The sequence below is a fragment of the Lycorma delicatula genome, chromosome 13 (assembly GCF_047948215.1).
Source record: "Lycorma delicatula isolate Av1 chromosome 13, ASM4794821v1, whole genome shotgun sequence".
Taxonomy (NCBI): Eukaryota; Metazoa; Arthropoda; class Insecta; order Hemiptera; family Fulgoridae; genus Lycorma; species Lycorma delicatula.
In genome coordinates, this window is record NC_134467.1 from 15,773,892 (window position 1) to 15,792,677 (window position 18,786).

The 18,786-nt window shown below is 27.2% G+C and overlaps 1 protein-coding gene across 4 annotated transcripts in view; it reads right to left on the reverse strand.

Annotated features, from left to right (window-relative positions):
- Window positions 1-226: 226 nt before the first annotated feature.
- The window catches only part of Hecw (Hecw ubiquitin protein ligase), a 284,709-nt gene continuing 266,149 nt past the window's right edge, over window positions 227-18,786 (reverse strand). For 2 of the 4 annotated variants that reach the window (XM_075381207.1, XM_075381208.1), the window contains exons 9-15: window positions 10,955-11,164; window positions 8,393-8,659; window positions 6,760-6,858; window positions 4,863-5,058; window positions 2,373-2,571; window positions 1,767-1,965; window positions 228-612 (exon numbers count right to left, since the gene is read on the reverse strand). In XM_075381207.1, the coding sequence (XP_075237322.1) occupies window positions 501-612; window positions 1,767-1,965; window positions 2,373-2,571; window positions 4,863-5,058; window positions 6,760-6,858; window positions 8,393-8,659; window positions 10,955-11,164 (1,282 nt within the window). In that variant the 3' untranslated portion in view covers window positions 228-500. Of the gene's footprint in view, window positions 613-1,766; window positions 1,966-2,372; window positions 2,572-4,862; window positions 5,059-6,759; window positions 6,859-8,392; window positions 8,660-10,954; window positions 11,165-18,786 lie in introns of all 4 variants that reach the window. The other 2 variants (XM_075381206.1, XM_075381209.1) reach the window with 2 other exon arrangements.

Genomic DNA, 18,786 nt, shown 5'->3' on the forward strand with positions numbered 1-18,786 from the left:
AAAAGGATTGTTTTTAAAAAATAAAAAAAGACTTAATCAAAAATAATTATTTTCTTAAAAAGAAAAAAAAACAAAATAAATTTACATATATACAAAACAATAAATAAATATTTAAATTAAAATGCATACAAACATTTAATATAATATAATACCAACACAATGTTACATATAATATATATATATAAACAACACATATATACATAAATACATACAATATAATATAATATAATACACATATATAATAAATATTACTGTCATTAATTAATTAATTATTGTAATAAAACAATAATAAAATATATTTATTCATATATAATATAAATAAATAAATAGTAAAATATAATACTTTAACATACAACTAAACAGATTATCTTTTTCAAAAAATGAAAATGAGAAAAATTTATGAACAAATTGTTCATGTTCAGGTTTAACAAATTATAGTTTCCTAAAAAATCCATTAATATCAATTTACAATTAGGTTTATAAATTGTTTTATTTAATATTTATTCTATTCCAAATGTATTTGTTTCTTCGACGGCTAAAAGTAATTTTTCATAAAGTATTTCCAGTGATGGATATGGTGGAAGATCAAGCCTGTTAAAACACGTATGGGCTCTATAAAACAAAAACAAAAAGTATTATATCGTTAAAAATATGTTAATAAAAAAGCAATAATTATTTTAAAATTGAATGTACAACAAAGAATTAACTACTATTTTTTAATGACTTATCAAGAATTTTGTTTTTAAAATATACTAACTTTTCCAGTGAATATAGTTAGAATTACTAAAAGTGAACATATGGTGATTTTGTCCAAAATGAGAAATCAAGTGTTTTTTGAACTACATTTTAATGATGAACCCCTGTGTGATTTTTTTGAGGGTTTAGATCAATAAAAATTTTTAACAATTTTTTTCCACTTTTTTACAACTGTTTATTGGACAGATTCATGAAAAAATCATTATTTTAGGTGGAAAAAATTCAGTTAGAAAATAATACACTAAATTTTAATTAACAGTACTGTCTTTTCACTTAAATTTAAAAACTGCGAATTGACTATATAAAAATTAACAACATTTTATGATATTCAAATAAAGAAAATGTTCTGTCTTCAAAGGGTTAAATACCTGAATTTGCTAAAAAAAAAAAAAAAATTCTTTTTAATAAACTATAAGAGTGGAGCAATGTATCAAATCTCTTCCTGTTACAACGCATTATAAATACAACTATAAATTCATAGCGCATGTTCAAATATTATAAATGACAATTCAATTCCCTTTCACACTGTAATACATCTGTGAGCTGTACTTGAATTGTTCAAAAGTGTTTTAAATATTTAAATAATAGAACTTCACGCCATAATCCACTTCCTGTTGACTTTTTCATTGAGTCGACTTACCGTTTCTTAACACCATGCCAAGCTTACTGGAATTGTAAGGGAATTCACCGCTACAAGTGATACCTTTTTTTACAACTATCTTATTGTAAGCATCATTACTTACAGAGAAAGTAATTTTTGATTACTGCCTCTTCTACCTATGTGACAAGATAGTATAAAACTATGGATCAATATACCTCTATTTTAGTTAGTTAATGGCTTGTTTTTCACAGATGATTAATTCATTACATGAAGCTTGTACTTGTGAATATAGATGGAAATTTTTTAGCATATGAATAATGCCATGCATGATCAAGATTCAAATCCAGTACCTTCCAGTTGAAAGGCTAAAAAAAAAGCTACATAATTAATTAAAAACAAAATTATTTACCTAGGTAAACTATTAGGTTTTCCCCATTTTTCTATACTAAATTTTCTAGGACCAGTAGAACCGCGTAACGCAGCAAATCCTTCATAAGGTACACTTGATGTGCCTGTTACAAATTGTAGTAACCTCAACCGTTGTTCATTAGTAAATCTTTCAATAGCTGACCAAAACCATACAATAACAGGGTGATTATCATGGTAACCTGTAACAAATAAATAAATAAAAATGAATAAATATCAGAAAGGTTATAAGTAATAATGAAAATCATGAAGAAAAAGTCAAAATTACAGTCAAATATATAACTTTACTCTATAATACTCTACTATATAATTCCAATTAATAAACCAGCTTTTTTTTTAGTAATTTAAAAATATATATTATGAGTTAGATGAAAATTTTGATTTTAGGAGCCACTATACAAAGTAGTGTTAGTAATAAACCACGAAAATAAGTATTTTGTATCTTAAAACATTCTTTAATAAAAAAAATTGTTTATTACTTTTCACTAATATTTTGGATAAAAAAAACTGACAGCAACATCATTTTTTTATAAAATAAATATTAAAATAATTTACAATCTATTTTATTTGTTAATACCGAATAATATACCTGATCTATATTCAGTATGATTTCTCCAATCAGCTAAATCGATTTCAGCAGTACCAGCAATAACGAGTTCTAATTCTCTAGCATCAAAAACTGAAACTAATCTCGGATCAACAACTTCATAAAAACCTCTAACAAGACTTTCAGTTTGCTGTGAAACACCACGTTCTAATCTCCAACGTACAACTCTTTCTAAATACTCCTGTAATAAATAGAAAAAAATTATTTTATTTAACTTTAATTTTTTTCCTGGGCGCAAAATGAAGTTTTTGTCATTAGCGCCGGAACACAATTTTATATAATATAAAATATAAAGATTAAACTAAAAATTACACAAAAGTAATATATAAACACAGTATAGATGGAAAATCCCCATTTTGGTTGCGAAAAGTTAATTAAAATCAAAATTAAATACAAATAGTTAAAATTTAACTTAAAAAAAAAACACCACTGGTATATGGTCAAATTGCATAAATAACCGACAAAAAATCATATGAATAATCAAATTTTTTAAATACATTCGATAATATAGTCATATTGTTCCCGAAAATATTTTTTATGTTAGCTCCACATTTAAATTTTAAAAGCAATGCTGCATACGTCGACTAGTATATGGTGTACTGTCAGTTGGCAGTTGCAGCGAATGCAAACTGGTGCATCAGTCTGAGTCATCAGATATCCATGAGTGAACATAATGTGCCCTATCCGCAAACGGAAAATTATAACCTCCTCACTATGGCTGTTCCTACATGAAGAGCTCCAGGGTGATGTAGTATCCTTAACTGGACAAAGTTTATTTCTTAACTTAAAAAATTTTTAATTGTATACAATGTAATTAAAGCCTACTTTATTTTCATTAGCTGAGAAAAACAAGGAACATTTTAAATTGTTTTTTTTTTTTTTTGGTACGTTCATGAAATGATACCATCCAAATGAATTTTTTAATTTTTATGAAATTTGACAGTAAGATTTACTGGAATTAGGAGGAAGAATCTAATGATTTTTCATAAAATGTTCTATTTCAAAATAGTGGTCAGTAGAGTGGTTGGGAAGAGAACTCGAGAGAACCACGAGAATTAACTGTTAATTCTTTAATAGTTACCACTTGAAACTTGGTACTATTATAAACTACTTTGTAAATATTAACGTTTTTATACATTTATTGTATACAATCTAATAAAAAGATATACAATACAAAAAATGGGATGTAATAGAAATACATTTTTAATAGTCACAGAGTAAATGAAATTAATGTGTGTGGAAATGAAGCTCTTACATTAACATAGTATGACTGTTTTAAGTAAACTGCAAACTTTCTACAATCAATTATTATTGCAAATTCTGTTTTGTGTTTACATTTTAATTTTTACTTTATTAATCTCATTTCATTTACAACTCAAACTGTTAAATCCATAATAAAAAAATGTGTACTTTTCATAGTACTACAAGATTTATAACCACAAAATAGAGAAAATAATTGTGAAAATTTAACATTTTCCAATTGACAACCATATGCGATATGGTGAATTTTTTAGTCTTGTCAGTTGGCAATACAGTGCTGAGATTCCATTATTCTAAATATGTTTTCCTATATGATACTCGTTTGCAGACTTCAGTATCAACCAACACAGTACATTTTCTTTCCATTGGTGTTACTAGTTATTAGTTCTGTTTAATTCTAATGATTTGTTTTTTTGATTTTCTATAATCAATGTATTGAGCAGTCCTCTATGCGGGAAGCTATCGATCTACAGAGCTAAACACAAGTTTTCAAGATAACATTTTTTTAGTTTGTAGTATATACTATAAAACCCACTTTGTATACCGCTATAAAACCCTTTTTTGTATATATGAATTTTGTTTTATGATACATTTTCCTTGCTAGTTCATGTAAAAATTTTCAAAATAGCGAAGGCATGGCCTTATTCAATAAATAATTTTGGAAAACACCAAGTTCTGGGCTTTAATTTAATATAAAAACATTACATATAAGCTAAAAAGAAAATTTTGTATGTTTACGGTGAAAAATGTCAGTTTGGAGAATTAAAACAGGTGTATGAACTTAAGCTTGAAAGAGTTAAATGAAATTAATTTTTGAAATTGCCTATTGTAAAAAAATTGTGATCTGCTAAAAGAAATACAAAAAATAAAACATTTTAAACAATTTTTTCTAATGTAAATCCTCTATATAATAATAATAATAGTAACAAAGTCACAGTAATTTTAGTGTGGGTGGTGCATTGTAAACCAGAGCCCGCCTTCTTCCATCATTATGAATAATTTTTAAGTAAATTTCTTTACGATAAAGCATTTATACAATTTTACATGGAAGTACAGACAGCAGTAGTTATGTAAATTAGTATTTTGTATTAGTATTTAACATATGATTCTAGAGAGAAATTGTCACAGATCAAAATCACTATTACAGTCTATAAACAAGCTTCATATTATCATTTCTATAAACAAATAGCCAAAGTAAAAAAAAAAACATACCTTTTTATTCTTTTCTGTAACAGGAATATTACTACCGCCAGGCTTTAATTCTCTTTCAACCGTTTGACCAAATACTTCTTCAGTAACTGCAAATGTTAAATCGAGTACTTCTGAAGAAATATCTCTTTCTTTAATCCATAATAATGATTGATGGAATTCACCATCCAGCGATTCCAAATCACTTAATGATACTGGTCTGTAAACAAAAAAAAAAAAATGTAACAGAATCTTTTTCATATTATATAAAAACAGACGAGTCAATGTGAAAAAACATTAGAAAATGTAGTTGTTTTCACAATGAACAGAGCATAATACATTTTTAAACTCAATTATTTTTGATAAAGTAAGCAAGAAGTAAGTAAATTATCTCATCTTATTATATACCATTACTAGAAAAACTCATAAATCAACAGATAATTCTGGCGGATCAATCAGGAAGAAGTTAGTTTAAGGAGTCTATGATATACATATGACAGGCAGAAAGACTGTCCAGAAAGTAACTGATGTTTCAGTATAAACAACAGCTGTTACAAAAAAATTTATTAAATACAATTTAAAGATACATTCTTAAACAACTTTTATACAGTCGACAAAAAAAAAAAATTGGGATACTTGCAATATCTATAAATTAGTTTATGTATCGCTTAATCAAAAAATCTGCTGCCTGGTTTTTCAGCCATACAGTGACACCTTCCTGGAGCACCTTTTCATTGTCAAAGCGTTTAGTCCCCGACTAGTCTTTTATGTGAAAAAACAAATGGTAATTGCTTGATGCGAGATCTGGGCTGTACGCTGGATGATCGAAAATTTCTCAAACGTTCTTAAATGTGGTGAGCAGTGTGCAGATACATATTATCATGGATGAAGAAAATCCAAGAAGTCAACATTGTAAGTTCTTGTTTTTGATTGCCCTTCATAACTTTTTTATGGTCTTGTAATACACTTCTGAATTTATGATAGCACCATATTTTACGAATTCAACAAAAATTACCCCTCCCAGCTATAAATTTTTTCATGCAAAAGACTACATGAAATTTCCAGAAACTGAAATATAAGCTCTATAATGTAAAAAAACATTGAATAGTACAAACTTTTACATCAATTTTCCCTACCAGTCTGTTAGACAAAACACTAGGCCAAATTAGGAATATTTTTTTGGCCATTTAGGAATATAGGAATTATCAAGGAATACTAACTATTGTAATTCAAAGATTCATTATATGCACACCACACATTCAAGGTACTGACACACAAACCTACTTTCCCTCAGCAATTTCAATTATTTCCAGTAACAAAAGGTATTAAAACCTTTAGATGAATGGTTACAATGCAAGAAATAACAAAACAAAAAAAATTACTCATAACATAGTTTTTCTTTGTGAACATTTAAGCGGCCATTTTTAAACACTGCCTCACTGCACCCTGGTTCATTATATCTTTCTCATAAGCATCATACAGTTCCTGATAAATGGGTTTGTAGTTTTTTTGACAAAAAAAATTCAACTGGCAGGATTTTCTATCAAGGCAAACATTTTTAACACTTGCAAAAAATCAAGAGAAAATACATCCGAGTGCATACAAAGTCAGGTTAGTAACAACGATCAGGATGGCACCACTACCCTCCTCACTCCTTCACGAATATCAGTGAAATGTAAATAACTTTCTGTATAGCCCTCGTATATTGAAAAATTTATGAAAAATGGTTTATTAAAGACTGCTGCAAATTTATAGGAATAGGTAAATAGCTATTATAACTTCAAAATTCTAATCATATATATATAGTTTTATCAGCTTTCAAAATTATGGAAAAGGTCATTTAGAAAAGATTATTATGTACACGCACAAAAATTATGATAAATTTTAAAAATGAAAAAAAATATAGAAAGTATTTACTCACAATCTAAGTAGCGCTTTGTAAAATGGACGTGTAAAAAAGGCATCTAATAGATACTGGTGTACAAGAGCTAATCCAAGTACTCTTCCACTAAACCTAAACCTATATAAAACAAAGAAAAAATAATTAATAATAAATTTCAAAATGACATATAGTTAATTAAGCAGGATATATATATATAATTTTTTTTTTAATTATTTAAAAAATCTTCTCAGCAAATATTTTTAGTACCCTACAGGTATCACAAAACTACGCCATTCACAATCTGATCAATATACTAGAGCCTTAGTATTCTTTCCTTTCATTACACCATCTATGTCCAACCCAAAATCATTACTGAGTCAATAAAATACTTGGCAGGTGAGGTGAGCTGCAGTACAATACAAAAGGATGGCCACCTGTTTTTCAGTGTAATAAAACAATATTTAAAAAAAAATCAAAATGTTTTTAATTTTTAATATATTTTTTTATAATGTGTTTTTTTACCAAATTCCCCAAATCTAACTATTTATTTATATTTTGTTTTTAACAATTTTTAAAAAAATTTTTTATTTAGAACATAGGTATTTTATTTTTAAATCAAATTATTTGAAAAATAAAAATCTTTTACAGTATGTATCTTTTTTAGCGTCATAAGTTAAAAAACTTAAAGGACTATAAGTTACCTATAATATTGTAAATAGTTAATATAAAAAATAGTCATAAAAACTGTATTATGCTGTTAAGCAATCATTGTTAAAATACACAGATGTTCAATTACTTTCATAAAATCTACTATAATATTTGTAACAGTTTTTAATACACAAAACAAGTATCTATGTAAAATCTATAAGGGCCACACAAAAGGAACAACAGGACCACAGATTGAACATAGCTACACTACACCTTTTTTTTTCCTGTTTAGCCTCTGGTAATTACCTTTCAGATAATACTTCAGAGATGATATGTATGAGTGTAAATGAAGTGTAGTCTTGTACAGTCTTAATTCAACCATCCCTGAGATGTGTAGTTAATTTAAACCCAACCACCAAAGTACACAATCTAGTATTGAAATCCATGTAAAAATAACTGACTTTACTAGGACATCATTGCTGGAACTCTTGACTTCCAAATCGGCTGATTTGGGAAGATATGTTCACCACTAGACTTAAGCCGATGGGTTGCACTACACCTACTAATATCATTTTAATCAACTTCAACTCATCATGTCTTTACAAATGGCCAACCCAGTAGGTCCTTCTTTGTTTAAACTTGATCAAGAGATAAGGTTTATCAGTGCCAACCATCGTAAATTCTTCCATATTTATCGCTTTGTCTGTCTTCTTAAAAGAATTTTTTTTTATAGAAATAATATTATTCAGTCAATGAATTTTAAGTAATACAAATTTATTTATTTTTTAATCATGTCAATCTTCTGTACATGTACATAAATATGAAAATTTACAAATTAAATAGAAATTCAGAAAATTTTTTTTAATTTGTATTAATTAAAGATTCGTGAACAGAGTAGTATATATCTTGTAACAACAATATGATGTTACCAACAGCAATACATTTAAAATAATAGCATGTTGTTATTAACAGTACATGTAAAATAATGCGGTCTGTAAATGGAAGTAATATAAATAAAACATACCACTCATGTTGATTATCAACAAATGCTGACATCGGTGAAACTTGTACAGTATATGTATCATTAGCAGAATATTCAAATAATCCATAATATGGATTAAATAATTCCCTTGATAAAAGAAAAAAGAATTCTCTAGATGGTCCACCATAATCTAAACCTTCTTCATGATCAAATTGTATGTACAATTTACATTTTTGTAAATCTTTTTTACTAGCACCCATTATTTTATTAAAGGCATCTTCTAGAAGATTTTCTCTTCTAATATTTAACCTGTAACAAAATACAAAAAAAATTATATTTTTAAGCACCAATACTTATAAATAAAGTGTAAAAATAAGTTTAAAAAAAGTAGAAAATAAATAAAGATATCTAGGGGAAACAATTAGATACAACATTACAGATGAAGCGGTATTAGATGAGAGAAGAAATAAATTGGATAAATTATGTTTCCTGACCAAATATATCAACAATAAAAAGAACCTCTCAAAAAGGCCAAATTCAGACATTATGCACAGTGGTGAGAAACCAATGGTACAATGTGAAAGTGAAACATTATACCTTACCGACCTGGGATTGTTAAAAATAATACAGAAAGTAACACTGAGAAAAATCCTCTATGCCACAAGAAAATGGACTGAAATCCAGCTGAAAATGTATGAAGAAGTAGAGACTATTGAAAAAGTGATAAAAAGAAGGATACAAGAGATTCCTGGGCCATGTATACAGAATGGATGAACAAAGAATAAATAAATATTCATTAAACTCTGAGAACAAAAGAGCTACCATGGATATCTATAACAAACAAAGAAACAATTACAGAACCTAGGGATCCAAGAACGGGAAATGATAGATAGAAAGCTACACCGACAAACTACATGAAGTTAATTGGAGAATTTAATAAATATATACTAATTTATTAAACATCCAGTCATTTTACACATTCTTCATATTAATATATTTTATATGTTAAAATAACTCAACTACAAGCAGTAATAACTCAATTTATTATTTAAATAATCAGTCCATTACTGTTAATTAGTTGAGGTTAGTGAATGAAGCAACTGTACAAATGTTTAGGTTATGTTTGGGTTTTTATGGGTTATGTTTGGTTAGGTATGACCAAACATAACATTATCAAACAAACTGTTTGATAATCTAACCAAACATTTATGTTTGGTTAGAAACCAAATTACATATAACCACTAACATATAACCATTAACCATAACCTAATTACATATATCTATATACCACTGGAGGTGATTAATCAAATTCACTGTAACATATACATATATATTTTGATGTGTAGAAAGAGAGAAATTGAAGACAAAGACACAATGCACAACAGGGAAAATTGGAAAAAAGTTCTAGAATAGAGTAAAAAATTCAAATCAAGTTAATTCTAAAATAAATATAATAATAATCTAAACAAGTTTTTTTTGAAACAATTATACTTGGATGAACAAGAATATCGATCAGATGCTATTACATCAAGTTAATCTCTAGGCCCATGGATACAAATACTGTTAAGGACTAACAAATTACATGTGTGTGCAATAATGCACATGTACAAGTTCTAAACTATAATACATTAAAACGAACATACATTTTCACCAATTTTTTTTTACTTGTAGCAGATATTCAATTTATCCACCTATCAGCAAATACAGCAGATATCTAGATGATACTCCACTTTATCAGTAGTGATTTCAAAGTCACATGAGATCAACAGGGGACAAAAACAAAAAAAAAAATAGTAATTTACAAATCAAATTTAATTAGGCGCAGACATAAAAAGAAAAAAAATTCTAACAATTATTCAATTCTTCTTTTTTGCTTGATGATATCGTCAGAAAAGCTTGAAGCTTTTGCGTGGGATGAAAATGGAATTTTGTAGCGTATGAAAAATGCCATGCCTGACCAGGATTTGAACCTCTGGATGAAAGACTGAGATGCTACCGCTCATGCCATGGAGGCCGGCACATTAATTTTGCTATTTTCTTTCATAAAAGTCTCGTTAATTAGATTAGGTTGTCCTAGGATTTTCCAAATCATAGTTGGTAATAAACCTAGGACCTTTGGTAAAGCAGTCAAGGATGTTACAATTTGTAGTAGACCATTAAAACCAGTCAGTATTGTATATTTAAAATAAATTTAAATCTGATTTTCAATAGGTTTAATTATTTTGGAAATATATTTATAATAAAAAAAGGCTGTTAAAAGTGAAACTTTTATCTATAAAAGTGAGACTTCATTTTGTATTTACCTTATAACATCGTATTGACATACATATCTGTTTATCTGTGGTTTTATACTATCTGTGGCAACCAAACTTTGATTAAGCAAGAGTTTTATTTATTATATTTCAAAGGTTTATTCAAATTACTATGTTTTTAATAAACTCATTGAAAAACAATTCAACAAAATGTTAATAAAATAAACCCTAGTTAATATATACTGCATATAATCAACATTTTAGCTAAAATAGTTATTGCCTTTTATGGTAAAATCATATATTAAATAGCTATTGCACAATTAATATAAAATATTAAATGAAATAAACTTACTTCAATTTTCCAGGACCTTGTCCGTAGCCTTTAGACTCTAATTTTCTATAGAAATTACGTAGTTTAGCTTCAAAATCTCTACGATATGGAGCTGGTGCCCTCGCATTTGCTCTTGATAATCCTGGTGAAGTTTGTGGAGACAACTGTGGTGATCCCCGTGGTGATGATCGACTTGCAGGGACATAACTCATAATCTCTTGTTCGAACAAGCTAAAAAAAAAAAAAAAAAAAAAACAAATTTAATGTTAAAAACAATATTATTATAATGAACTACAAACATAAGAATTACATGATTGAAGGGTGAATTACAAAAAAAAATAAACGAAGCGTGGATCCAGAAGAGATGAAGGATTAATGAAAATTGTCTTCCCCAAAGGAAATTAATATTTGAATATTTTATATTGTAAATGTCTACTTAATAGCGGTTGCATCCATATATTTCCTTAAAAATCAACTATTGATATAAGAAATAGTGCTGTTCTTAGTTTTTTGCTCAGTATTTTACGATTTTACAATTAATATGATCGGAAAAGAATTATCATATTCCATTTGGTAGATAAGAGGTGTGCGTAAAAATATACATGCATAAAAATACTGTTTTTTTTCTTTTATATATTTCACAAAAAAGAAGGAAAAGTATAGTTCATGAACATTTAGAGAAATTCACAGATTAGTTTTTCTCTGATGCTAAAATAAAAAAATTTCTCCAGTCACTCTATTTTATCTGTCAAATGTTGGATTGAAAGAATGTTGAAAAAAAAAATTAACTTTATTTGTGATTGAAGCTTTTGTAAAGTTAAAAAACTAAAGTAATTAGGAAAATGTTTTTGAAAAATGAAATAAATCCAAAAACTATCCATGAATAATACAGTTAAAATAGACTTAAGTTCAAGAAAACCGTTTTAGATTCAATTATAGGTAAAATATTGTTGAACAAAACAGTTCATTGAGGTAACCAGTTAAATCAGAAAATTGTGTCAAACAAAAGTCTTGCAAATGGTAGAGACGTAAATCTACAAAATCATCTAAATATGATGAGCAACCAACATTAGCAAAATGATTTAAAATAAAATGATTATACTAGGAAAAAGTATAAATTTATTTATTTTTTACAAAAGGCTGATGTTCTACAACAGCTGTCAATGGACAATAATGAATTTTGTAGTGTGTGAAAAATACCATGTCTGAATTAGATCTCAAACTTGAAACCTATGTATGAAAAGCAGAGATCCCATTCCACCATCAATTTACACTATCCAGTAAAAGAATTTTTTTTCACACATCTGGAATTGTACATTGTGATTTTAACTAATTTTGGGGTGCTAAATTCAAAAACTGTTATCAGAATTTGTGTAATACATCATCAGTACAAACCCACAGTGAATTTTTCTTAGTAAAATAAGTTGAAAGTGTTTTATTTTGTGTTCTAAACGTAGGAACTTTAGTTTTTAAGATTCCACTTTGCAGTCTAGAACCCAAAAGTTCAGCTTGCTGGTTTCATAACTTTAAATAGCAAACTAAATCATTAAGTTCATGTTGTTGAATTAAATGGGGAGATTTCTCATCAGATATAGGAAGAAATTCTTTAATATCATCTGCTTCATTTTCAGAATGTTCCTTCTAGCATAGATTAGATGGTGGTACAGGTACAAGTAACTTCTCTCTGTGTGGTTCTGGCTTTAGAGCTCAGGATACATCTGCGCATTTTATCATCTTTCTATTTTTGAATGAAAATCCAAATATATTTGTCATACAAAAGTAGCAGTCAGTGAAGTGATCCTTAGGTTCATGCTAAACCATCGGTAAAGCAAATGGCACGGCTTGTCGTTTTCCCTTCACAATTCAGTTAGTTATATACAAATAACATGAGGCGCCCAAATTTTATTTTAATCCTCGAGCGCAAAATCAAAATAAATTTATAAGCTGTTTTTATCAATTCAGAAATAGTCTTTCTTTGAGATTTAGGAGTAAATTTACTACAGACATAACAAAATTTGTTTGGACGATTTGAACATCTACAAACGTTTGCAGAAGCAATGTTGTAGTAAATAAAAATGAGAAAAATCATTTTTATATTATAAAGAATCGATGAAAATATAGCAAAACACTAATAACTGTGAAACACAACACACAGTACAGAGAAGTGAAGCTAGACCGAATAATATTTTAAGCTCTGACAACTACTATGATGATGTCTGAATGACATCATCATAAAGGCATGTTTGAACGTGTTTACTTCTCATGATACAGCGTATATATTTATTTTTTGTTTATTAAACATGTACGCATATTGTTTAAAACTAAAAATACAGAAACTCTTGTTAATAGTAGCCAGTAGTTGATCACAATGAGTTTATTATTAAAAGGTTTTACAAATTTTCTATTTACATAAAACCTTTACACAGTAACAGTTTCAATAGCATATTTGAAATCAACACCCAAATTACAGCGAGAAAAGTGTGTAACATGTTAGTACAAATTTTGTGTTGACTAGTATTAAAACAGCTTGGATACACAAATTTGTGAGATAACATATGTCACAAATGACAAGATTTTAAGGTATAATAAAAAAAACTGGCAAAACTTTGTGTAACTTATTAATTTTGATTTACACAGAGTAAGGAGTAACAGAAATGATATTGAGGAGCATCCTATAATCAAAATTAAAAGTTATAATTACAAGTTTTTAAATTAAAATCTAAAAACTTCTCAAAGAATGAATTTAAATCTAAAAATGTTGGAACTGCTACAATGTTAGGTATCTGTTTGGGTTTGGTTCAAAGAAAAAACATTCTGAGAAATGCTCAAATATACATTCTAGTAAAAGGAACCTGTCTTGCCAATCCCTCAGATAATCACAGCTATTTTCAACATTTTGTTAAACAATAATTTTTCATTGAAAATAATCTTAAATGTAGGCTGTAATAAAACTCGAAATTAAAAAAAAAAAGTCGCTTGATTCAGGAAAAGTATTCTTAAAAGAATAATCACATCAATTTTAAAGATTCGTGACATGAAATATTGAACTAATAAACTAGACTCACATAAAGAAATAATACATATTTGTAACCAAATATAGTAACAATATTAAATTTGTAAAAATTAATCTCTTCAAAAGATCTTCTAGGAGAAAATTTATTATACACATTTAGAAAAGAAGTTTTGTTTTATTTATTATTCATATAAATTCAATCATGCAAAATCGTTTTTTTTTTCCATAAACAAATATTGGTTTCATATTATCTGCATGTTCCAACACAGTAGATAAAAGATATAAATCAATATATGTTTTTTTTTTGGGGAAGGGTATTCTGTACATTATTAGAAATGACTGTACTTAATAAATAAATTTGTTTATGTTTGATAAAAGATAATATAATTTAATATTGTAACACTAGGTGTCAAAGTTCATTCATATATTTAATAAAACGGTAAACATAAATATTAATGTATATTTAATAACCGTTTTTTCACAAGGGCAGTCTAATTTTAATAAATGAGGAAGAACAAATTATCTTGTAGTTTAATTAATATAACTAAGTAATTTTAATGCTGTAAATTTTATAAATGACTGTAGCGCAACATTTCTGCAACAATAACTTATAATATATAGCAGACCTCCATGGTGGAGTAGTAGCATCATAGCCTTTCATACGGTATGTTCTGGGTTCGGATTCAAATCCCAATCAAATTTGATATCATTATTTATATGGTATAAAATTCATCTATAATAATGTGATTGAAGTCAGATATAATGGTATTTAAGGACAAATAAACAGGTGATATAATATTTTATAAACATAATGCTATATGAAATGATAGAAACAGGAATAACACAAACTACAATGAATTTCTATTTACAAAAGATGCTCCATGTGGCCACTGTTTATCTCTACACATGTCTGAACACATTTCAACTTATTTTAAGATACACACTAAAGCATCAAACAAGTTTATTTTAATATAAACATTTACAAAAGTGTGCTATATCACGTAAGTAGAAAATTATTCAGTTTTTCCAGAACGCAATAAAATTAGAATGTTATTGCAATGGAATCATTTAGCCTTTCACTGGCAAACAAGATGAGGAAAAAATTGTTGTAACATAATTCCAAAAAGATAGGAACAACAGCGCAGCCATTGGCACTGTTTTACTAAATTTGCAGACTGAAATTTTTAGGGATTTGTTGAAAATCCTCTTATTCTGGATTAAATGGAAGATAATATATCTTAATTAATAAATTCGATCTTTCTTTTGGCGATTCAGAATGAATTTTCAAACATGTTGAAACTTAACATGACAACACTGAAGCTATGTGGAGTATAAATAAAAAAAACTGTTGTAATTATTACTCCCATTACTATTAATGTTATCTGAATATGATAAATTAAATTGTTTGTAACCATTGGTGTACAGTTTCATCTGGGACACCTGTTTAGTTACAAATTAATATCATATCAACTGATAATTAACTATACAGAATGATTCACAAAAGAACGTAACAAACTTTCAGGATATCTGACCCATACGGGAAGACAACCACCTTGTGACGATCCCAGTTGCCACACCACCTCTTCTGTTCCTATCCCTGTTGGGCTTTAACACAACACAGTCATCAGTTTGGTCTCCGGCCAAACTGATAACTCTTTGGGTGGAATCCTGACACCCTTTTGCATCAAAAGCCTCGACAGACACTTCATCAGTATATTTACGTAACTTAATATTTCCTTCATATGGTCTCTTCCAACCACGATCACCTACCATAACTTATATCCCTCAATTATCAAATTAATCGAATTCGCAAAAGCAAGATCTCACACTGCTTCTAACACTGCACTTCCTCTAACACTGAAAGATTTCACAGAAAAACTCTGCCTATATCTATCACAAGAGGTGATCATAATGACAATTTAGTCCTACAGTTAAATTTATTCGAAATCCTTTTGACTTACTTAAAAATCAAGAAACAGATTCACAAATAAAGGTTCACAAACACTTTGTTGGAGAGTGTCAGCTGACTAAAATTTCACCCCAATTTCTATGCCTTCAGTAAAATTAGTCCATACTCTACTCTTGGAATCCAAATTAAGGGATAAATTTAGTGGTTATATATGAAATCTGACCGGAAAAATTGAAGAAAAAAAAAATCAGTCGGACAACTGTATTTTTAGTAGTTTTCAAGAAATCTGAAAGTTTTGTTATATGCTTCATGAAGTACCCGTTTATTTTATAGAATTACGCAGATAAATCAAGTACGATGTGGTACTAAATAGATAAAAATATAAATAAATGTCAACCTCTGTAGTGGATAAGTAGCATTTTTGCCTTTAATCTATAAATAAAATCCCCTAGTCAAGTTTGGAATTTTTTTACAGGTACAAAATTAATTCCTAATTTAAGATTTATAATTAGTTATGGAACTGTAAATACTTCATTAATAAATAAGAATTTTATTCAGTTTGATGCATAATTTTACATCAGATTAAAAATTTGTAAATTTGCTACTCTGGATAAAAAAAGAACTTCTAGAGACATTTACCTGACAAAACCATGGAAAAACTTTCATGAAAGAATTGTTAAAAATATAAATAAAAATAGTACAGAACACTAATTGAAATTATTTGACTGCACATTACTTTTACAAATAATAACGATAAAGAAATTTTTCTTTAAATTAACAAACCCATCAACAGAATAATATTTGGTATTTAAAACTTTTGGAAACATACAAACAGAAATATTTGTTAAAATTAAAAAAATTATGTTGTTACAAGATACGCTTATGAGCAGTTTAATAGTTAATTAAAAAAAAAAAACTGTAAATAAAGTACTAAAAATAAGTATAACTATTCAAGTTAAGTATTAACGTATAAACACTACAAGAAACCGTTGTTATGAGCTGATATTTATCCGAACATTAATAATGTATAAACATTTATTTAAAAAAAAAATTAAATTCTTTGTTGATGACATGCAAACTTATATTGAATTGAAGGAGTATAAAAAATTAAATCAATTTAAATTATATTAACCAATAAAATAACAGATAATTTAGTATTAAATAATGATAATGTTAGTATGTGCTACAAAATACAGTAGATTACAGGTTGACAAACATGTAAATCATATTTTTTGAATACAGTTAAAATAAACTGGATTATATACAAATGGGTAATTCAAATCAAAAATGTTTTTTTTTTTACTTCGTACAATAATCTCTGTACTTCCGTTTCATATTTACTATTTACGCAGTAAAAATCATTATTTGATGAGCAGAATTTGAAAAAAATTACAAAATAAATATATTAATTTATTTATTTATTACCTAAACAACAATAGATCTATGATAGCCACTTTATAACAGATGATAGAGCATGAAAAATTTCAAACGTGACAGTTACTTGAAAGCTGACAGCTCTATTTCAAATAAAAGAGTAAAGATTCTATCACTTCACCATGAAAGTCAGAATATAATTTTAAAAAGAAATAATAAATTTGATTCTACTAAAGTAAAAAATAGCAATATTAATTTTAATATTAAAAAACAAGAAATAAGTAAATATCAAATTATCTCACTAAACGTATAGAGTATTTCAAGAGACATAAAAGCAAATATTGTTTAAGATATTAACAACTTAAAAAAGTCTAGTTTTTAAAATTCATTGTTTTATGAGCATTTTAAAGGCATTTTAATTTAAAAGAAAATGCACCAACTTTAAGATAATATTAAAATACAAGTATAAGTAAATAGTAAGTAAAAATATTTATAGACAAAATTTAATTTTAATTGAGTCCGTAATTTAATAAAAACAACAACAACAGAAGAAAACTATGATCTCTCCTTTCTCATACATCAAAATATTATGTTTCAAGAGAAAAATAGTTACCTTTTTAAGACAGAATTTAATCATTTTACTGTTTATTAATAACTATTTCTTTCTGTTTTTAATGAACTATACATATTTATAAACATAAATGCATAAACACAATTTTTAATATACCAAATATTAATTTAAAACAATTATTACTTTACCATTTAAATAAACAGCTGAGCATGGTGCTCTAGAAAACTTTTCCAGACTTTCTTAAGCTCTCTTAAGGAGACTCTTAAAAGTAATATTAAATTCCATTTCGAAGTATATATATATATATACAAATAGGGTAAGTAAATATCTAACAATAAAGATAAACCTATTGTTTGATTAATATATTTCAAACGTAAACGTTAAATTCTGATCTTTGTCAGAAATGAAGAAATCAATTTGAATGTTCTATCAAAACTTATCAGTTCAGCAATGGGACATTTAAAAATTTTACTTTATAGCAACAGATATTAAATACTGTTCACCAATCAAAATATATACACAATTAATTACAAATCATTCAAAAATTAAGAATTTTTAGATGCGGATGATCTGAAATATTGGATAAAAGAATAAATACTGATCTCCATTGCAGAGTGGTAGCTTCAATGCTTTTAATCTGGAAGGTTCTGGGTTTGACATCTGATTCGGATTAGCTACAAAATTAATTTCTCAACATTATAAACAATATGGTAGTTATAATTATATTTAAGTCCATAATTATTGGAAACTCTGATCTCCATTCCAAGTGTCTCGGATTTTTACCTGGAAATCCCAGGTTCAAATACCCATATATCAGGCATGGCATTTTTTTAAATGCTAACATTTCCATTTTCATACTCTCACACACAAGATTCTCTGGTGAATTAATTCATCGGTCAAAAAAAAAAAAAATTTCATTTTTAAAAACCAACTTTTGGTCAAATATCTTATTTACATTATCGGTATTTTTCAACACTTTGAGATAA